This window comes from Penicillium argentinense (assembly GCF_028826775.1).
Source record: "Penicillium argentinense strain IBT 30761 chromosome Unknown utg000009l_segment0_segment0, whole genome shotgun sequence".
Classification (NCBI taxonomy): domain Eukaryota; kingdom Fungi; phylum Ascomycota; class Eurotiomycetes; order Eurotiales; family Aspergillaceae; genus Penicillium; species Penicillium argentinense.
The window spans coordinates 98,532-118,768 of NW_026622668.1; the positions used below are offsets into that span (position 1 = coordinate 98,532).

At 51.5% G+C, this 20,237-nt stretch overlaps 6 protein-coding genes across 6 annotated transcripts; 2 read left to right on the forward strand and 4 right to left on the reverse strand.

Annotated features, from left to right (window-relative positions):
* Positions 1-1,996: 1,996 nt before the first annotated feature.
* N7532_007636 (cell differentiation and development protein Fsr1) lies at positions 1,997-4,638 on the forward strand (the record flags this gene model as incomplete). The annotated part of the gene is made up of 4 exons (XM_056620128.1): positions 1,997-2,102; positions 2,160-2,435; positions 2,497-4,320; positions 4,379-4,638. 4 exons carry the CDS (start codon positions 1,997-1,999, stop codon positions 4,636-4,638), a joined length of 2,466 nt encoding a protein of 821 aa, XP_056470934.1.
* Positions 4,639-5,744: 1,106 nt separating this feature from the next.
* On the reverse strand, positions 5,745-6,521 carry N7532_007637 (uncharacterized protein; the record flags this gene model as incomplete). The annotated part of the gene is made up of 2 exons (XM_056620129.1): positions 5,745-6,326; positions 6,411-6,521. 2 exons carry the CDS (start codon positions 6,519-6,521, stop codon positions 5,745-5,747), a joined length of 693 nt encoding a protein of 230 aa, XP_056470935.1.
* Positions 6,522-6,807: 286 nt separating this feature from the next.
* On the forward strand, positions 6,808-8,982 carry N7532_007638 (rRNA (cytosine-C5-)-methyltransferase NOP2; the record flags this gene model as incomplete). Its single annotated transcript, XM_056620130.1, has 1 exon — positions 6,808-8,982. One exon carries the CDS (start codon positions 6,808-6,810, stop codon positions 8,980-8,982), a length of 2,175 nt encoding a protein of 724 aa, XP_056470936.1.
* Positions 8,983-9,749: 767 nt separating this feature from the next.
* On the reverse strand, positions 9,750-13,573 carry N7532_007639 (putative MATH and UCH domain protein; the record flags this gene model as incomplete). The annotated part of the gene is made up of 2 exons (XM_056620131.1): positions 9,750-13,138; positions 13,204-13,573. 2 exons carry the CDS (start codon positions 13,571-13,573, stop codon positions 9,750-9,752), a joined length of 3,759 nt encoding a protein of 1,252 aa, XP_056470937.1.
* A 1,074-nt stretch (positions 13,574-14,647) lies between these two features.
* N7532_007640 (deoxyhypusine synthase) lies at positions 14,648-15,828 on the reverse strand (the record flags this gene model as incomplete). Its single annotated transcript, XM_056620132.1, has 2 exons — positions 14,648-15,541; positions 15,619-15,828. 2 exons carry the CDS (start codon positions 15,826-15,828, stop codon positions 14,648-14,650), a joined length of 1,104 nt encoding a protein of 367 aa, XP_056470938.1.
* Positions 15,829-18,491: 2,663 nt separating this feature from the next.
* Positions 18,492-20,066, reverse strand: N7532_007641 (putative xylosidase/arabinosidase; the record flags this gene model as incomplete). Its single annotated transcript, XM_056620133.1, has 2 exons — positions 18,492-19,852; positions 19,907-20,066. 2 exons carry the CDS (start codon positions 20,064-20,066, stop codon positions 18,492-18,494), a joined length of 1,521 nt encoding a protein of 506 aa, XP_056470939.1.
* Between the last annotated feature and the right edge of the window lie 171 nt (positions 20,067-20,237).

Here is a 20,237-nt window from a genome sequence, read left to right on the forward strand (position 1 = left end):
CGCAGTTCGCAAGCGTATTATTTGAGCTCGGCAGTTTTATATACCATGAAATCCCGTAGTCAGGCGTCCATTTCAGAAATGGACTCGCTAGCAGCATCGGTGGCCTGAGGGATATGAGCCTCGAATCTCTCATCGTGGCCCACAGCTTTTACAGACTCAAAATAATTTTCACGCTTGCGACTAAAAAGGGCCTCGCTGATGTGAGCAAGGAAGATCGTTGGAACCTTCGGACGGTCATGAAGTCTCCTCAAACAACAAGGCTGGCCATAAACCCGTCTTTTATAACTTCGAGATGACTTGATCAGCATCTTATCGAACAAGTAAACCTCCAATCTACGCTAAGTACTAAAGCTTGTCATCCTGGAACCTTCTAAAGAGGTCAAATTCGCCCCAAAGCCTGTTCCGACTCCGACTCCGAGTCCGAAAATCCATAACCTTCCATCCGATCCCTGGTACCCTCAAGAAGATTCTGAGCTTTTGATTGCTCTGTATCGTCCGTAACGAAAGTGACTGAGTTTGCTAAGTAGTCAAATGCGCATTGGTAGCGCTCAGAGTTGCTGGCACCTACTGCACGTAGGAGGTCATATCTCGTTTGAGGAGTACGCAGCGCTCCATGTTCTGTAAGGTATTCGCTAACATCCGGCGCTTATGTATAGAGAGTTTCAGGACAAATGCTTTCTTTTGTGAAGAGTGAAGTATCACGTCCTCCAACATCAACTGTAGTTTGCTGACTGTGGGTGCCCCCTGAAAATGTCGACGAGTTCTACGCAAAGGTACGACGAGGATGAGCCTCCCTGGCCAAGCGTCCTCGTGGGTATTGAACCCAGCTATTGCGTCTTGACCTAGTGTCTACGACAGCATCCTTTATAATCAAATCAATTTTATCGCTCTTCTCTAACCTTTCTTCGCCCATTGAGGGCGCAGGCTTCTGCCGTGGAGGCAGATTGTGGCGTAATTAGCTTAGTATGTTCTATCGGCCTCCGTTGGCTCTTAACGTAGCGGTCTGACTTGGAGGAAGATATTATCTTTTCTCCCTCTTCTTACACTGGTAGAGACTGGACTCATAGTTAAGCGCTGGGAAAATGAGGAAGGTGGGGGTCAATCCCCATGAATCTATCCCCCGAGGGGCCGCCCGATGGTTCCAACATTGGGAACTGCCAATGTGCATCGCGGAGAAACAAAAGGGAAAATTTTTGAAGGGCTGTATCTTATGGCCATGGATTACCAGAACTTTTCGTTTCCCAGGCATCTTCCAATCGAGTGATGGCATTACATACTTTGGGCACTAACTACTACGTAGTAATTGAGATATTGGAAGTGATTATCTCTCCCAGAAAGTTGAATCATATAGCCACGATTTATCAAATTTTCGCAACCAAACCCCCGATGGTCTAGTTGGATATGGCGTTCGGCTGTAATGGAAACATATAACCGAAAGGTCGCCGGCTCGATTCCGGCTCGGGGGAGTTTGCATTTCTTTTTTAATTTTTTGCATAGATTATTTTTTATCATTTCATAAATTTATATAAATTATTGAAATTGATATGTTTTTGTTCCCGCCCTGTTCGATAAGCACGACTGTAGAGGAATGTAGCGGCTACCACCCGCGGCTTGAAGGCAGCGGTGCCCTCGCATGTCCAATGTGCTTTCCCCAGCCGGCCCCCGATCCGGCAGGCGGTAAGCTCCACGAGGCCCCCCGAAAAGCCACCCAATCTCGTCCATAACAAACGAATGCACGCCCTTGACACTTACTGCAGAGCGACCATTGGCCTTCTCTCCTCGCAGCCAGCTCGATATCTCTCCAATTAACCGGCTGACACGGCGTGGAACGCGGTTCCCCTGCCGTCGTCGCCATCTGGGGCATTGAACTTCCCTACTACGCCGCGGATTCGACGGGGGTCAGGAGAACCACGAGCTCGAGCACTGTCGGACGGTGCGCTCCTAACGGCCCTACTCAGCCGCGAACACAGCGTCCCGGTGACACTTCACCGTGCACATGGCCTGGCAATCTCCAGCCATGTCTGGGTTTGGCGGCATGCCGGGATCGATGGGCGATAGCTCTAGTGGCGGACACTCGCAGGGGACGGAGTACACGCTGCAAGGTAAGTAATCTCTCGACCTTTTCCCTCTCGGTGCCATGGGCTGACAAAAAGAAACAGGGGTGATGCGTTTCCTTCAAACGGAATGGCATCGGCACGAACGCGATCGCAACGCCTGGGAAATCGAGCGTGCGGAGATGAAGTCTCGTATCGGCCGGCTCGAAGGAGAACTGAGGACTAGCAAACAGTTGCATGAGTCTCTTGGTAAGCATGTTCGGCTGATGGAGGCAGCCTTGAAGAAGGAAAGGGAGAAGGCGAAGAAGCTCTCCAACAACGAGAAAGTCGATGTCCAGGACCCCAAGGACATTGCGCGTGACAGCGTAAGCTTTTTGAAAGGTAATTTCGGCTTCTGCATACGTCCATTTCTACAAGTTATTGAATACTGACTCTTCAATAGCGCAACGCTCTTCACCGAGCTCGGACCCGAACGTCAACAAGGACGACCCTGAGAATTTCCCACCTCCAGAGTTCCGCCAGGAGGACGAACGAGAAAAGTCGCGGGTATATCTATCCCGATGCGCACAGGAGGTTGCATACCATGTGATCCCTACATCCCACCCTGCCCCGGACCTCTCGGAGCCCGAGTTGATTTACGGAAACCCGCAGCTCTCCCAGCAGAACCTGGAGGAGGCATACCTGCAGCAGCAGTTTCAAAAAACAAACCAGCGTCTGCCGCGCGAGGGGGCACTCATGAACCATCAGCCTTCGCCTAGTCAATATGCAGAGAATACTCGTATGCAGAATCAGTTTGAATCTGGACAGGCGTCCATTGAACGACGACAGATGGAACCTCAACAGAGCGCAGTCACCGTAACTGATAACCGCAAGCACGCCTACGAACAAGGGTTGGTCGAAGAGCGAGCGATGGGGCAGCACTCAGCTTTCGAGATCCAGGGCCCTCAAGTGGCCGTCAAGGAAGATCTGCACCCGCAAAACAAATCAGAAGAAGCAGCAGAAGACATGGATGGTTGGAATTTCGATGAGCCCAGCGAGAAGGAACCGGCCAGCGAGCCTATGCCACCCCATCGTCCCGACACAGATGCGTTCCCGAACGCCAATTTTGTTAACCCGAAGTCCCCCTCTCGCGGAGGATCACTTTCTCAACGGCGCAAGAGCTCCGGCTCACGACGCAAGAGTGACGGTGCGATTGACTCGCGAGACTTTGGCGCTGGGGTTGGCCAGCAGGATTCCAATTTCAAGGTTCGGTTTGCCCTCCGCGGACACCTCGACGTTATTCGTTCTGTCATCTTCACTGGCGGTGGAAGCCCTTCAGAACCGGAAATTTGTACATGCAGTGATGACGGAACGATAAAACGTTGGATTATTCCCGCAACATATGGTACCTTTGGGGCACATGGCCCTAGCTCGAGCAACGACTTGGACATCCTCAGTTACTTCACCCACCGCGGTCACGTTGGCGCAGTCACGTCGTTGGCTGCTTGCTCTCCGTCCCAGAATATTTCCAACGGTGGACGGGCTTCGGGCGATGGATGGGTTTTCTCAGGTGGACAGGACGCTAGCGTGCGAGTCTGGGAACGCGGTAGAGTTGATCCTAAGGCCACCTTGGACGGACATACGGATGCCGTGTGGGCTCTTTGTGTGCTTCCAGGTACGGCAGGCTCGGTCTATGGCGATTCTTGCAGTCACTATGGTGGCCAGGACAGAATTTTGCTGGCTTCTGGTGCTGCTGATGGCCGTATTCTCATCTGGGCAGTTACTCCCCCGCCCCTTGTTTCTTCACCCCAGGCAGGGTCACGTCGCCAAGGTGGAAGCCGGCGTGCGAACTCGATTTCTTCTGGGTCAAACTTCCCATCCTCTCCTCAGCCCAGCGTTGCTACCAGCACTCCTTTCAACTACACCCTCGTTCATCACATCATGCGAACTGATTCCCCGTCTCCAACATGCATTAGCCCGCTTTCTCTGGCCGGTGTGAACTTTGTGGTTTCCTATACCGATGCATCCATCCTGGTCTACGACACCCGAACCGGCGAGGAGATCGTGGGCATGGCCAGCCTAGAGACCTACGATGGTACGCCATCGACTGGGGTCAATTCAGTGGTTGCTACAACTGTTGGCTTCGATGGATCTGCCAATCTAGACCCCAACCGCACCATGACCGAGGAGGAAGTGGTGCACGGAGCTACCGGCTCGAGTAGCGTGGAGGGTGTGATTATCAGCGGCTACGAAGATCGATACATCCGCTTTTTCGATGCGAATAGTGGTTCGTATTCCTTGAACACCTTTTTTGAATCTATCAGTTACTAATGAATATATCACAGGCCAATGCACGTACACCATGCTGGCTCACCCTGCTGCGATCGCCGCCCTGTCTCTGTCCCCCGATGGTCGCGAACTTGTCTCTGCGGGCCATGATGCCAGTCTCCGTTTCTGGAACCTGGAGAAACGCAGCTGCACCCAGGAATTGACCAGCCACCGGCTGATGCGTGGTGAAGGTGTCTGCGCTGTCATCTGGAGCCGCGACGGACGCTGGGTCGTCAGTGGCGGCGGAGATGGTGTGGTGAAGGTGTTCTCCCGATGAACGGACGACGAGACGACAGCCCTTGTATGATTCTTTTCTTTATTGTGTCACATTTAACTGTCCTACCCCACCTTGTGTATTCCCCCTCCAGTCTTCTCGGCGCGATATGATCCCATGAACCGGATGAGCGATTGGCCGGACCAGTTCTTTTCGAGCATTTGCAATGGTGTCCCATTCAGCTGACTTGGCATATGGTGCTCGTTTATGTGGTTTCTTCTTTATATTTCTTCTACAAGTGTACTTTTGATTCTGACGCTGATAATATGCTGTCTTCGCAATGATTCCCTGGCGTACATTTCTGATCATGTTTCTCCCGCATCCTAAGATACCTTTGTACTCCTTGCCCTGGTGCATACCCAGTGTCCTAGCGACATGGCCTTGTCTCCTGTCAAAGCCCTGCAAAAGGTTATACTTAGGTAACAGCCAAAGCTCACTTTTCAATTTCAGTAGGGCTTTATCCCTGAATTATAGAGATTTGTACCTCAATCTGAACACGCTACAAACTACTCTAACAGTGACAGTTATCAGAACAGTCGCCTAAATAGTCATCTGGACTGTCAGCTGAACGGTCATCTAGTACCGTTCCTAATCTCGTACCGTCGACGGAGCTTCAACAAGTGTTATGGATATAAAACTTCTTTCTACACCGTGGTTCTAGTAACTGTTCGTCTGTTGGTGTTGGATCCCATCAATCGGAAACCGGGTATCAACATGGAAAAGTAAAATTGAGCTTTGGCCGCTATAACTCTCCGTGCTTTTCTTGCTTTCATGTCTCGTTGCATGATATGTGATATACCCTCCTACCCCTGCCTGCGGAGCTGCCAACTTGGTATACTAGAAGCTTAGTGGGCATTCATTCTGTCTTTATCTTTTCCATTTCGAATTACGTAGGGGTTCTAGTCGTTAAATTGCGCATGAGCCCTCCCTGTCGTATGGAAAGTATCTACACGTATGCGCATAACATTGAGAAATGAATTTACCAAGTCCATAGTACTATTTATTTCTCGCGACGCCGCACGTAAGTACTTCCACCAGATGAGATTGCTGGTTTCAGTGGTAAAACAAATGATTCAGCATGCAAACGAACAAATGCTACTATGATCCCTTTACTGAGACGAGCCCCAGGCATTCTTAAACAGCATACTCAAATGATTCGCCTCTTCCTCATCCTTCAACCGCTGCTGCAGATAGCCTCGGAGATCATTCCAGAACGCATCGGTCTGGAGTATCTCTCTACCACTTGGTCCCACTGCCGCCTTGGGCGGAGACACATCTCGCATTTGCGCACCTTCTGTTTGAGACTCGACCGCATCGACAGTCTTAGCACCTCCAATGATCATAACGCCGAACTCAACCTCCTTACCTCCAGCCAGCATCTCTGGTTCATCGGCCAGAACCTCCGCCACTGTCTTGCTTGTTCCACTCACGGGCTTGCGATGATACAGGACCTTGATTTTGTCCAGCGGAACAGGGTTTCCTTGCGTATCAGCGACACGCCCACGGACGGCATCCCGAAGGTCTTGAACGCTAGTTGTAGAAAGAGGGGCATTGGCGATGATGAAATCAAGAACGGGGTTGCGGGCAGATTTTATGCGGATATTGATAGACTTGGAGGAGCCTGGTGCCTGTGTCTTCTTGACTTTCTTGGGCATCTCAGGGTGCGGGGCATGGAGGCGGGGAAGCGTGTACTATTTCGCAATCCGAAGCACAGGAGTTAGAAAATTCCATCATCGGTATTATGTAGCTGGAGACCCATGGAAGTATTCACTCACCGGCACGCGCAAACCGACTCGTTCCGGATCAAAGACGTGATCCCCACGTAGCTTGATAGGACGCGAGTCCAATGTCGAGAGGAAAGATTTGGCAAAGGTGAGCTCGGACATGACGGGCAATTATGTGCGGCGAAATCGTAGAAGAGGAAAAGAGTCAAGGTCAAAGCTCAAATACTCAAAGTCGAGCTTCTGGTGAGCTCCCGGCGCAGGTTGTCGGCTGTCCAAACAGCGGGAGTGATATTGCCGCCCGAAAACCCAGGCAACAAAGGGATAAGCCACACCGCCTTCCGCTGAACGAATAATGCTGGTGCTCACCGCTGCCGAGAAAAAAAAAACTAAGAGAAAAAGTCGGCGGAAACTAACCCGCAAACCAGCATATCCCAACAGCACATTCGCCATGGGTAAAGGACGTCGCATGAAGAAGCAGGGCCCTCCGGCCCCGCTGGATGAATCCAAGATCTCCATGCTCAAGAAACGCAAGGCAGGCGAGCCTGACAGTGCCCCTAAGGCTGTCGCAGCGAAGAAGCGGCGGAGATCCGATGCCGATGAAGAGCAGACGATCTCCAAAAAGGCCGCCCCGAAGAAGTCCAAGGCCAATGGCACCTCTAATGGTGTTGCCAAGGCAGACAATAAGGTCATTGAAAAGAAAAAGTCCGTGCCTATGGACTCGGACTCTGAAGATGATGATATGGAAGAGACGGAGGACGATGAGTTTGGCAACCTGGATGCAGTCAGTGAGGGATCTCTGGATAGCGATGAGGGCGTCGAGCGGCTCTCGGATTTGGAGGACGAGGATGATGACTCGGTTATCGATTCTGACGAGGACGACCATCCCCGCGAGACCATGTTTTCCGACGACGAAGATCTATCTGACGCCGAGGAGAAATTGACCGCCGCCAACATGGAGGGACTGTCCCGAAAGCTTGATGCGGCAAAGAGGGCCGAAGAGGAGGAGGCTGAACAGGAATTGCAAGAGGCGGCCATGCAGACAAACATTGCTGGTGACCGCCCCGATGTATTCGGTGACGAGACCCAACCTGGTCTGGCGCCGGATCTGCAGCTCCTGCGTCAACGTATCACCGATACCATTCGCATCCTCGGTGATCTGAAGACACTGGGTCAACCTGGCAAGTCGCGTGCCGACTACGTTGATCTTGTCCTTAACGATATCTGCACCTACTATGGCTATACCCGCTATTTGGCCGAGAAGCTGTTCAACCTGTTCACTCCCATGGAAGCCTTCGCCTTTTTCGAAGCCAACGAAACCCCGCGCCCGGTTGTCATCCGTACGAACACCCTCCGCACCAACCGGCGATCCCTTGCCCAGGCCCTCATCAACCGCGGTGTTGTTCTCGAACCCGTGGGCAAATGGTCAAAGGTTGGCCTACAGGTTTTCGAGTCTGCTGTGCCCCTGGGTGCCACTCCCGAATATCTGGCCGGTCACTACATCCTCCAAGCTGCATCTTCGTTCCTTCCCGTCATGGCGCTGGCGCCCCAGCCCAACGAGCGAGTTCTCGATATGGCCTCCGCTCCCGGTGGTAAAACTACCTACATGTCTGCTCTCATGCGCAACACTGGCTGTGTCATCGCCAACGATGCCAGCAAGCCCCGTGCTAAGGGTTTGATTGGTAATATCCACCGTCTCGGCTGTAAGAACACTATTGTCACCAACATGGATGCCCGTACTGCTTTCCCCAAGGCCATGGGTGGTTTCGATCGTGTTCTCCTGGATGCTCCTTGCACCGGTACTGGTGTCATTTCCAAGGATCCTGGTGTGAAGACATCAAAGGATGAACGTGACTTCCTCGCCATTCCCCACATGCAGCGTCAACTGCTCCTGGCTGCCATCGATTCGGTTGACCACTCATCAAAGACCGGTGGATACATTGTCTACTCGACTTGCAGTGTTACAGTGGAAGAAAACGAGGCTGTGGTGCAGTATGTGCTCCGGAAGCGCCCTAACGTCAAGATTGTCGACACTGGCCTCGGCGACTTCGGCAGCCCCGGTTTCACCAGCTATATGGGCAAGAAGTTCGATGCCAAGATGGCCATGACTCGCCGCTACTTCCCGCACCGTGAGAACGTCGACGGTTTCTATGTCTGTAAATTGAAGAAGACTGGCCCCACTCCTGTTGTCCAGCCCACCCATGATGCGACTTCCGCTGGGGAACGGCGCGCCCGTTCCAGCTCCCACGCTAAATATACCGACGAGGAGTCTTATGACAAAACTCCCATTGTGAACGAGGAGGGTGATGGCATGGATGTCGAAGGCGGCTCCTTTGGACCTTTCGAGGAGGATGAGGATTCAAAGCGGATCGACCGTGCAGAGCGCAACCGCTTGCGACGCAAGGGCCTTAACCCGAAGGGTGTCCTGAACAAACCGAAGAAGAACAAGGGTGAAGCATCGGAGGCAGCCGAATCGAAGGAGTCGAAGGAGCAAGAGAAAAAGAAGCCCGAGGTGGCGAAGAAGTCCTCGAACGAGGGCAAGGGTGAAAAGAAGACCGTGACGAAGGAAGAGAAAAAGGAAAAGGAGAAGAAAGAGAAGAAGTCGACCAAGAAGGCGACCAAATGATCCTTGACACCTCGAGCGTCTCTTGTGTATCTATAGCTCTGGCAAGTCGGAAAAGCATCTTCTTTGGTGGGTGGACGGCGCATTGGATATATTATACCTTGTTATTTTCTCTCTCAATATGAAATGATTTATTCAGCGTCAACTACGGCAGGCTGTAACGGCCAGAGCTCACTTTCTATTTTTTGCCCATGTTTATGTCCCGTTTTCGATTCATGGCTGATCCAACACCCAACACCGACAGTACCGAAAACTTACTAGAACTACGAAAAGATTTTATATCCACGAGTGCCCATAACACTTATTGAAGCTTCGTGGACCGTACAAGATTAGGAGTGACAAATTACCAGGTACGTTACTGTTTGGGTGACTGATTTGATGACTGTTCACAATTGTTATTTTGGGGGAGGTACAGATTGAGGTACAAGTATAATTCTGTCATCAAATCCTACTGAATTTGGAAGTGAGCTTTAGCCGCTATAACCTACTGTTGTCAATCATCAGGTCAAACAATGTAATCTATAAATACTAGTCTATAAAGGTCCGCCAAAAGGCAGCACCACATGCAATATATGATATATCCAAGTGAGAGTAATAATCCGCAATTCGCCGCATAGTGTCACCCCCCAGTCCGCCCTGGAAACCAAATTTCGCTCAAAAAAAACCAAAACCAAAAACCTTTGTCGCGCGAAACGAAAAGGGAGTAACAAAAATAAACATTTGAAAGCACTCAGAATGACCATGAACGCCGTGATGTTTCCCAGACACGTTTATGTCCTGAAGATCTTGATCACACTCTTGATCGTCTTGCGGCAAATCGGGCAGAGATCCACTTGCTTAGCGCAGGTGACACACGAACAGACATGCCCGCAATCGCAGAAGACTGCATTCTGTTCTTCCGAGTAACAGATCTGGCACAGATCCGCCTCCTCATCAGCCACTTCCCAGTAGCTAATACCCTTGCCATGTCTCTTGCCGTCCTTGTAGCCACCAACGTACTTATTTCCAGTCTTCTTTTCGACGTAGGTGCCTTGTCCGTGACGCACGTCCTCGGTCCAATCACCTTCGTATGTGTCACCAGTCGGGTATTCCATCCTGCCTTGACCATGGCGTCTTCCAAAGACAAAGTCACCCTCATAGACGGTACCAGTTCCAGAGACATGCTTGCCTCGGCCATGGTAGTAACCATTCAGGAAGTCACCGCTATAGTAGTCACTGGTGAAGGTGGCTTCAACGGTCTTGGTGCCAGTAAAACCCTGAATAGGATGGTTTCGAGACTTGGCCCACAAGTACTGAACGAGACGATCGGGACTGGAGAACAAACCAGAGACCCCCAGCTCGGTGCGCTTGTCATTTCTCAGTTTATCTCCGACGATGACGCAGGTTCCGTGCGGCACGACCACGTCCATGAAGCTCTCCGCGGGCGATATTGTAGTTACAGTGGTTCCATCAACTCGCTTCCACATAAGGAAATCTCGTCGAATGGGCCATTGGAGGTGCTTTCTGATGGATGCCTTGACATTGGTTTCGAGTTTGGAGAAGAATGATCCCACTGTGCGAAGCACCTGCTTGTCTGCATCGAAAACCTGGATAAAGAAATACGTATGACCGACAGGCAAAGTGATCTCAGGCTCTCCGGGTTCGGCAGGGGTTGGTTCAGGTATCGACGACTCCCGGCGAGAGGTAGACGCAACTGTCTCCTGCTCCATAGGCGATGTTTCTGTGAAGCTAGAAACAGCACCGTTTGTAGCTTGACTATCCTGGGCTGCAACTGATACCAAAGCGGGATTGGTTTCGGTTGAGTCTTGGCCGACTGAGTAGAGAGTTGCCACGGACGGCTCACTATTAAGAGTACTATCTCCCGAGTCGGTACGGCTAGCGGAGGGGTCTTGCACAACGCCTAAAGATGAGCTAGCAACAGCATCTCCATCAGCGACTGGCGAAGTCAGCTCACTAGTTGTTGAATCTGGTCGCTCCACAATGGAGTCTTCCGGCTTGTCCTCACTGGCGGCCACAGAGGGCGGATCTGGAATGGCGAAAAACTTGGCATCTTCCTCTGAGATGGTCTCCATCCAGAAACGCATAATGCCCCCCGATGAGCCAAGTGGGACATTGAGATCAGTTATAAGGTCAAAGGCCAAGGTGGGACCACATTGAGCACGCGTATGTCCAATGTGCCACAGGCGCACGCGCTCAGCCCCGATGTTTTCTTCGCCAGCCAATTTCGATAGAGCGACCTTCTTGCGTAGCTCGGCGATGCGGGATGAGCGGGGCAGTGTCATGTACATGACACTGTTTGCCGTCTTAGCGTGTGACATGAGATCGTAAGTGTCGAATAGACTGTCCAATTGGTCATAACCAGACATCGAATAGATCTCGACCTGTACTTCTTCCTTCCTCGAATTTTCATCGGACGCAGGTCGTTGGGCTGGCTGATATACCCCGGCCTCATAGTACTTTTCCAGGTCTTCAGGAACCTCCCAAGGACCTTGAGGTCCGGGCAAAATCTCCGAGACCATGTCACTCCGGACATACATGACCACAACTGGAACATCGTGTCCTTTCTTATGATCAACCGTCTGGGACGGGTCGATACCGAGATGGGGACCCATGGCTGTCTTCTGTGTTAAGCATTCAACACGGTTATCACTACCATCGTCGAACGCCAGCCATTTCGTGCCTGGTCCTGCAGGACGAAGAATGCTGAAAAATTTGCCAGAGGTGCGCCGGCCGCGGTGAACCACATATCCGTACAAGACATATTTGGCCCCTGCTGAGTCGGCTACATACTGAGCCAAATCCAACTCCTCGTCGAGTTCCACCTTATTGAACAGCAATTGCCAACGCATCGCCTTGTCGAGGGTGTGACGGCCAAGTTCAATATGAAGAATGGGCGGGAGAGACCACCGCCCTGGCTTTGTATCCAGGTATCCCTTCATCGCGTCACTTGTTGAAGTGACCTCGTCGGCTCGAACGCAAATGCGAGAGTTGAAATCTGTGGGCAGGGTATTCACAGTACTGGTAGCATTACCCCCACCCAGCAGGAGGGCTGGGGTTGGGCTGTCAAATAGTTTCGCAAACTCCTTGCCCGCTTCTGTCCCAGCAAGTTCAAGCTCGAGAGTTCGTCGGAGTCGCTCCCAGAATTCGGAAACATCACACGAGAATTCACGCATGTTGCGCAAGGTAGAGGTGATACCATCAGTGTCGACGTAATGGAGTGACTGAGTTTTACGGCGCAATTGCCACAGGAGCTTCTGCAGCGCGTCACACAGAGGCTTGGGCTTAACCTCGCAATTGGTCAAGTGCTCAAGGACGTCCACGCTTTGAATGATCTTGCAGAAGGGAGCGATGTGCAGCCACGAGGCCAAGCCGGCCACCTCAGCACTGTGATTGATGACGGAATCACCAATAGGACGGTACCCTGTCAATGCCAGGCTGTCCCAAGTCGGTTCCGAATCGCTCGGATGCCACCAGAGGGACTTGGTTGGGTCGTCGATCACACGAATGTACGCATCGAAGGCGAGCGTGTCATGATTCAACAGGGCCCGATGTTGACCTCGTCGGCGTGTGTGAATCTGATCCCAGGGACCGTGGAAGTATGTCCAGCCCCAGTCCAAGTTGTGAGGGTTAAACTGATGGCAAGAGGACTGCATCCAGCCCGTCCGGGGCTCTTCCGGGTTGTACACAATGACGCCAATCTGCGCCGAGACCCGCCAAGGATTAGGATTATTTTCGGTGGCCCTGGGAGCAGATGAAGCGGCTTGGTACTGTGACTTGTAGGAGTCTAACCAGGCCTCAGTATCACTAGTAGCTGGAGTGCGAATATCGACATCGGGAATACTGTCGTTGAGGGCTACATCCGATGTGCCTCGGCGGACAGTGAACTCTGTTTCGGGCAGGCGATCATCTGGAGCAGGCATCGTCTCTGAGCATTCGATATAGATACTCAGAGAGCCAACGTTATTTCCCCTGGGGTAGAATTTGATTCGCCACCAGTATCCACCAATGTAGGCAGCTGGAGAGCGCATAATCTTATCCCGATTAGGTGCCTCGGGCGTACCTCGAACCCCCTTGATCTTCCAGGTAAGGCGAGCTTTCTCCCGAGGGACATATTCAGGGTCATCGAGGTCTCGAAAGAAGTTGTTCTCCCAGTAAGGGTCTATTGTTCAACCTTTAGTATCTGGATTCTTCCGGGATTTGCCACTTTCGTACGGCAGAACCTACAGTCACAGGCACTATAATCAGTTTCGGCACCTTCAATCTCCTTCAGCTCCTCTGCATCTGGAATTGTTGTGTCCTCTTGGAAGTCTGCCCAGTAGGCATGTTCAATCTCCTCCGTGGGCTGCATGGGCTGCATGGGCTGCGCGGTGGGGGGTGGCGTTGGTGCCCGAGGATGCGGTTCGGGTGCAGTTTCGGAGGGCTGGTCGGAGGGCACCGAGTCTTGCGCTGAGGAATTGTCGAGGGGCTCAACAGCCAGAGTAATCGTCTGGGGGGCCGTTTGAAGCGGGTCGGTCGATCCTACCGCCCGATCAACCCCTGACTCAAGGACCGGGTGAGCGAACTGGGAGTTGGTCTCCGCATCTGAGGGGTCCATGGTGGGAGGAAACTAGACCGAGACGACCGGATTGTCTTCAGAATAACAGAAGCGACCGTAGTCAACACCCAATTGGGGTCACACCAAGGGGAACGGTCCCGAGAGCAATGGGACGTAGACGCAGAGTGAAATTGCAGTATCAAATCAACAATGTAAAGAAAGAGATAAGCCTTATCAGGCCAGGAACCGACTGTAGAGACGGCTTCAAAAGCAGAGAGTGCAGCAATCAAGCGAAGAGGGGGAAAGTAGGGAGGGCTGGAGAGAGCGGGGACGACAGAGCAGAAAAGAGTGTGTGGGAGTGGGAAGAGAGGGTAAAAAAAAAGCATTGAGGGGATCGCAGATAAGGCGGAACAAAGTCTGGGGGTGGTGCCTTGGTGCCTGAGACCGAGACCCGCGTGGCTCCACCTGACTTGCTCTTTCGCCGCGCCCGTGGGGACTTCGGAGGTCATCCGGTACAATCTGGTGAGGTTTTCGTGACGGCTTTTGAATTTATCGCCTATATCCTATGCTGTAGTACCCTGCCTCAGGGTAAGATATCTTGTATACAATTTGTGATTTCGGGAATCGTTCTGACCATTCCCAAATTCGCGGTGAAGCCCCCTCTGATCGGCGGTGGATCGCGGATCCACTGCCGACAGCCAACCTTAAAATCCGACGCTTTGGAAAAGGATTTTTTCGCTTCTCTTCTTCGCCACTTCGGTCGGCCCCCTTTTTCGCCACTCAGCTTGCGTGCTTACGGTATTTTCCGGCCGAGGATCCAATGAGATTCGCTGGTCGGATAAATGATGGCTGTCGGTCTGGCAAACCCGAGACCGCAACATGGACGAGGAGGCCCCATGCAAAGAGCGTGGCATCGGGTCGCCGGGATCGAAATCAATGCGGCTGAGCCAACTGAATCGGGGCATTTCAAGAGCACGGCGAGAAAAGGGACCAGCCGAACTGGACGAAAGTTTATAAGAGACCGCGCGTGCGAGGAGAACCCACACCCCTTTTTCCCCGGTGATTGGCAACACTGGCGTCGCGTGACAACGGAACCCTGCATCGGGTAGCAGCCCCTCTACATGCGGGCAAGTCTCAATTCTGAGTCGAGGTCTCTGCTGGGGCCTGTATCCGTGCAAACGAGGCCGCCACGATGAGAGGGAAGACCACGGTGGCCTCGGCATAGACCTTGACGGCTTTGGCATCCGACTTGATCTTGCCCCAACTCACTGCCTCGTCAGGTCGGGCTCCTGCATCGCTGCCGTCGAATTCCTGCGCCGTGTTGATGTAGACCGCGTGTTCGGCCCCGTTGCGCATCAGGCACGCGTTGGCGATGTGGTGCTTGACCACGCCGCCACCCAGGATGATCATGCCGGCACGTACCGCCCGCACCGCCATCGTGTTGATGCGCCGCACGTCGTCCACAATGTCCACACGGAGCCGCTGCGGCGAGGACTTGAAGGTGTGGAAATAGAGCATATCCCCCAAGGATCCATCGGTCAGGGCTGGACAGAAGACAGGGATGTTGTTTCGGGCCGCCCAGTAGAGCACCGAATCCTCGTGGTTGATCTCCTGCCCCAAGCGCTCGGTGATCCGGCTCGGCGTCCAGTGAAGCTCATCTTCCTCGTCGCCAGTCTCCCGCGACTTGCGCTTGGCAGCTTCTTGCTCCTCGAGCATGCGATCCAGAATCGGAATCACCCAGTCTTCAAAGGCACAATAGTTGTTGTTGGGGACCAGCAAGTTGCCGATGCGATTCAGGCCCTTGGCACGGAGACCGGCACCGGGGGTGGTGAAGGATCCCAAGTAGGTCGGAGCTAAGCACTTGATAAGGTCCTCCTCCACGCCACCAGCCGTGGTCACAATAGCCGAGACGTGCTTGTGCTTGACAAGGTATCGCAGGGTGTCGCGTAGTCCGGAGGAAATCAGGTTCGACGTGTAGCCGAGGAAGATGGTGGTCTTTTCGCCAGTTTCGGGGTCCTGGTAGGCACGCTGCAGCAAGTAGCTTGGGTCAGATTCATGCTGCCATACACGCATGGTTGGCAGAACACCCTCAAGGCATGACGTACCATCTCATTAATGATGCGGGCAGCTTCAGCAACCGCACTGCCCTGGAAGCCAGTGTGGGTAAGGTTTTCCACGAGCTCAGCAACCGTAATATCACGGTCCTGAAATTTATCGAAATCTACACCGCGAACCTCTTGGGTCCCCTCTGGCATTGGTGCGGAGGCAAGAAGGACCGAGTCCATCGCGGAGGTGGGAGGTGCGGAGGTGCTCATGATGAAGAAGAGATGAGAAGAGATAAGAGGTAAGAGGGAAAGTAGGAGAAACTGGGATCAATTGACAAGAGAGCGTTTGAGGAGGGTCAATCGCAGCCGAGCAATTGATGTGGTCGTGAGTCAAAGTACCTGATGGAGGGGCAAGGTACCGGAGGTAATTTTTTTCGCGGGGAAGTTGTTATCGTTCGGAATGACCTCGGGATTGACACCTGAGGCAGAATGTTCTCTTATCAATGCTTGTCAGGATCAACTCGCACAATGGACTTACAGGACGCGCAAGATTTGTCGGTGGGCAATGCAATGATATTGTAGGAGCAACTGACTTCAGTGGATTGGCAATCTGTGAAAAAGGGTGAGAGAGAAGAAAAAAAAGTGTAAGTAAAAGAAGTAAAAAAGGAACGAAAAAAATGCAAACTCCCCCGAGCCGGAATCGAGCCGGCGACCTTTCGGTTATATGTTTCCATTACAGCCGAACGCCATATCCAACTAGACCATCGGGGGTTTGGTTGCGAAGGCTGCCTCAAGGATTTGAATCAAATAAATTTTTGGAAAACCAGAAAGGAAATCAAAAAATGTGACTAAAAAGAAGTGCAAATTCCCCCGAGCCGGAATCGAGCCGGCGACCTTTCGGTTATATGTTTCCATTACAGCCGAACGCCATATCCAACTAGACCATCGGGGGTTTGATTGCGAAGTGTCGTACGGAAATTGTCATCATAATCATTAAGCCGATTATTCAAAAACAGCGGTTCAAATTAAGCGTATTTTTACGAGCACGTGGTCGCCTATCTGTTCATCTACCTGGTCATCTACACTGTCACCTACGTGATCAGCCTCCCGGTCAACGTACCTGTAAGCAACACCTTGTCAAGGGCTCCAGGGCAAAAAAATGCATCGGGACTTTGCGCAGTCTTTTCTTGTACAAGACAGAGAGTCTAAGATGACACCACTATATATAATACTAAATACAGCACTGGTGTGCTAACAAAATCAGAAGCTCTAGGCACCCAAAATATCCGAAGCCAGGGACGGGGTATAATGGGATGTGGTAAGAAGGTGTGGCGACAGTGGCCTTGGTGTCTTTTCAAAGTCCGTGTAACACCACCAACCAGGTCCCAGGGTTGGCGTGACAACATCTGTAAGGAGGCAGTACACCATCACCGTCATGGAAGACCGCTCTACGGGATCCAACGAGTGTACAGCGCCACGGGCATAGACATACTAGCTCCCTCATTCACAAAATAGACCGATAATAAAAAGGGTGAAGGACTTTCGTGGAATCTACATCGTCATCGACTAACGTCGCCATCCAATGTCGATATTGAACATCGGAGACCCTACCTTGTTGGTCGACGCAACCTCAAGAAGTCAAGACCTTTCTCAAGGCTGCCCAAAGAAAGCATTGATCAGAGAGTAGTGTTTTACCGGCACCCAATCAACAAGCTTATTTGTAAAAGCGTCCTGTTGCGAAAGTGGTAGACGCATCAATGCGACTGATGGTGACCACACGCTGATTTGTGAACTAGTCTATTACTACAGTGTATGTGCAGTGTGAGCCCTTCAGTTCGCATTACTACACTAGTAATAAAAGACACCAAGCCTTTGCAGGGTGCGATGCAGACTTCACGTATACCAAAATCGACACGGAAAAACCTCACCGGAAATCTCGAGTACCTTTTCTCTAGGGCGTCGCACCCCGCTATAATATATTGTAAGCGGGAATTGAGCCTAGATTCTCTATTCCATACATCAACACTTCTGTGAGTTAAAGGTGACCCTGGGAAATACTGTTTATGTAGATCATGTCGTTGGAGACTAGGGGTCTTGAGGTTGAACCTTTAGGAGTGTTTGAGGTGAGGAGCTGCCACACTTGAAAAGAGGCGCACCAACACGTGACCCATCTTATCTGACCCACATCCTGGATATCGCGCCCCACTGGTCCCACCCCACGGTGACTCATTTGCCATATATTTCCACCTTTCTGAGTCACAAAATATCACAATTTTCACCAACTCCCAGCATGTTAGCTCAGGGGAAGAGCGCCGGGCTCATAACCCGGAGGACCCTGGATCGAAACCAGGACATGCTATGTCTTTTTTACTTTTTTTGCCTTCTCTCCTTTCTTCCTTTTTTTAAAGCTCCTTATTTTGTAAACCTGATTTTACGTAAGACGAAAAGCTGGCCGAGTTTCTGGGCCCTTAGACAATAAACGGAGATCGAACCCCTGTAGTAGTATGTGAATTGGAGTCACCATTTTGTTCGGTCCAAAGACAAAGTCACAATTGTAGAAGGTACCAGTATCAGAAATGTACTCATCGTAAGTGTCGAATACTGTCTAATCAGACATACCATGCCTCGAATAATCTCGACCTGTATTTCCTTCTTCCTTGGCTTTAATCGGACGCAACTGGAAGAGTATCTACCTGATCGTATACTTGGTCACTACTATACTACACTACTATAATCTATCCGATCATCCACCTGGTCGTATATCATGCTGTGCACTGTGTCATGGACTTGGTCGGTGATTTGATTTCTGACCTAGACACTGGAAAGCACTGTACACAAGATCAAGCCACGCCAGAAACAGCTATGCAAAACGAAGTATCGTCACTGTGCAGCAAAAGCCGCAGCAGAAAGGCTTTGTGAAGCAGACCATACAGCTAGTCATCCGGAGCATCAATAATGAAGTTTTTGAAGTTGGCCTCACCATGATCACCTTCAGCGAAAATCCCGATTATTGGACCTGTGAAGTCAAAGTTGGTCATCACAGCGGTGTCCACGGCTTGCACAAATTGCCAGGGTCCTTGGGAATTCTTGAAGAAGAAACGAACGTGATCCTCGTTGTATGAAATTTTGAAATTCAGTGCCTTCTCCAGGCTGACCGGCACCGGTTGTTTCATCTCATAAGAACTGGCTCGATTGATTCCTTCGAAGACGACCTGTCGATTCCGAAAATTGTAGGATATTCCCCAAAACCGGTACTCATCCTTATAAAGAACAAGACCAGCGTTCATTGGAATTGGATCTCCAATGTTTATTAAAGTCACGGTGGAAGTACCCTTGAGCTCCCGCTGCCTTTGGCCGACAAAACTGATAGCCCCCTCCGAACTGGTCAATCCGACGGGGCTGGCGCGAAGCGTGATTTGGCCGTCACTATACATATGATAATCCTCCAACCTAGGGTCTCTCAGATAGACCCAAGCCGCACGAGAGGAACGGGATTGATCGAATTTAGACTTGATTTTCTGGTTATCACCTAAAATGGGCATGATGGATGGCCATCCATCGTCATCCCATACAACAGAGGTCAAGAACGATTCTCTGCCCATAATGGAACGCCCGTATTTCTTCCGAACACCGAGCATAACCACCCACCAGTTCTCTTGGCCATCCTGAAAGAAATCGCCATGGCCAGTGTGCTGAATATAATGATTGGTACCATTTGCCGTAGAGAGCGGGTTGCGATCATAGGCCTCAAATGGGCCCCAGATGCTCCTCGAGCGCGCCATGGTGAGCATGTGACATTGAAAGGTCCCGCCTTCGGCACAGAGTAGGTAATACCAGCCGTCCTTTTTGTAAACATGGGGACCCTCCGTGTAGGATCGTGACCATCCTTTCCAAATAAGGGAGGGCCCGGCGAGCACTTGGCCTCTCGTGATGTCAATCTCCATGTTGAAGATCTCGAAGGTGACACCGGTCTTGCATAACTGCACATACACCTTCTCGTCATCGAATAGTAAAGAGGGGTCAATCCCAGGAAATGGGAAGACCACCGGGTCGGACCATTTATCAGCAAAGATGTCTTGGGCGCAAATTATAAACTGTTCACTGTGCTCGTCGCCAGGCATCGCAGAATCGTGGATGACATTCGTGCAGATAATATACGTTACACCCCGGTGGTGTCGAATCGTCGGGGCATAGAGACCCCCTGTAGCAACCATAGCTGTTCCATCGTCCCAAGTAGTAATCCAAGTTCCTGCTCTCTTCAGTGATAGTTGGGATGGTCGGTTGATGGCATTCCCTGGATGGACAATCACTTCTGAAACTTAGGCTGGCAGTGTACACCATGGCTTACCGATATGTTTCCATGTGATCAGGTCACGAGAGGAATAGATGGGGAGACCAGGGAACAGGTGGAAGCTAGAATTGACAAGGAAGAAAGTGCCCTCGATGCAACAGATTGAAGGATCGGGGGCAAATCCTGGGATGATCGGCTTTACCGAGCAACGCTCCATTTTGAATTGATCGATCAACTAGAGGGTTTTTATTTCTCTCTAAAGCAAAACGTGACAGGAAAACAACGAAATTTATCGAACTCATTTACCCCAGGTCATGCATTATTTGAATGGCTGTGGCGTCGTGCGCTAATCCCATTCCGACACGGTCTGAAGCCGCGCGGTGCCTCA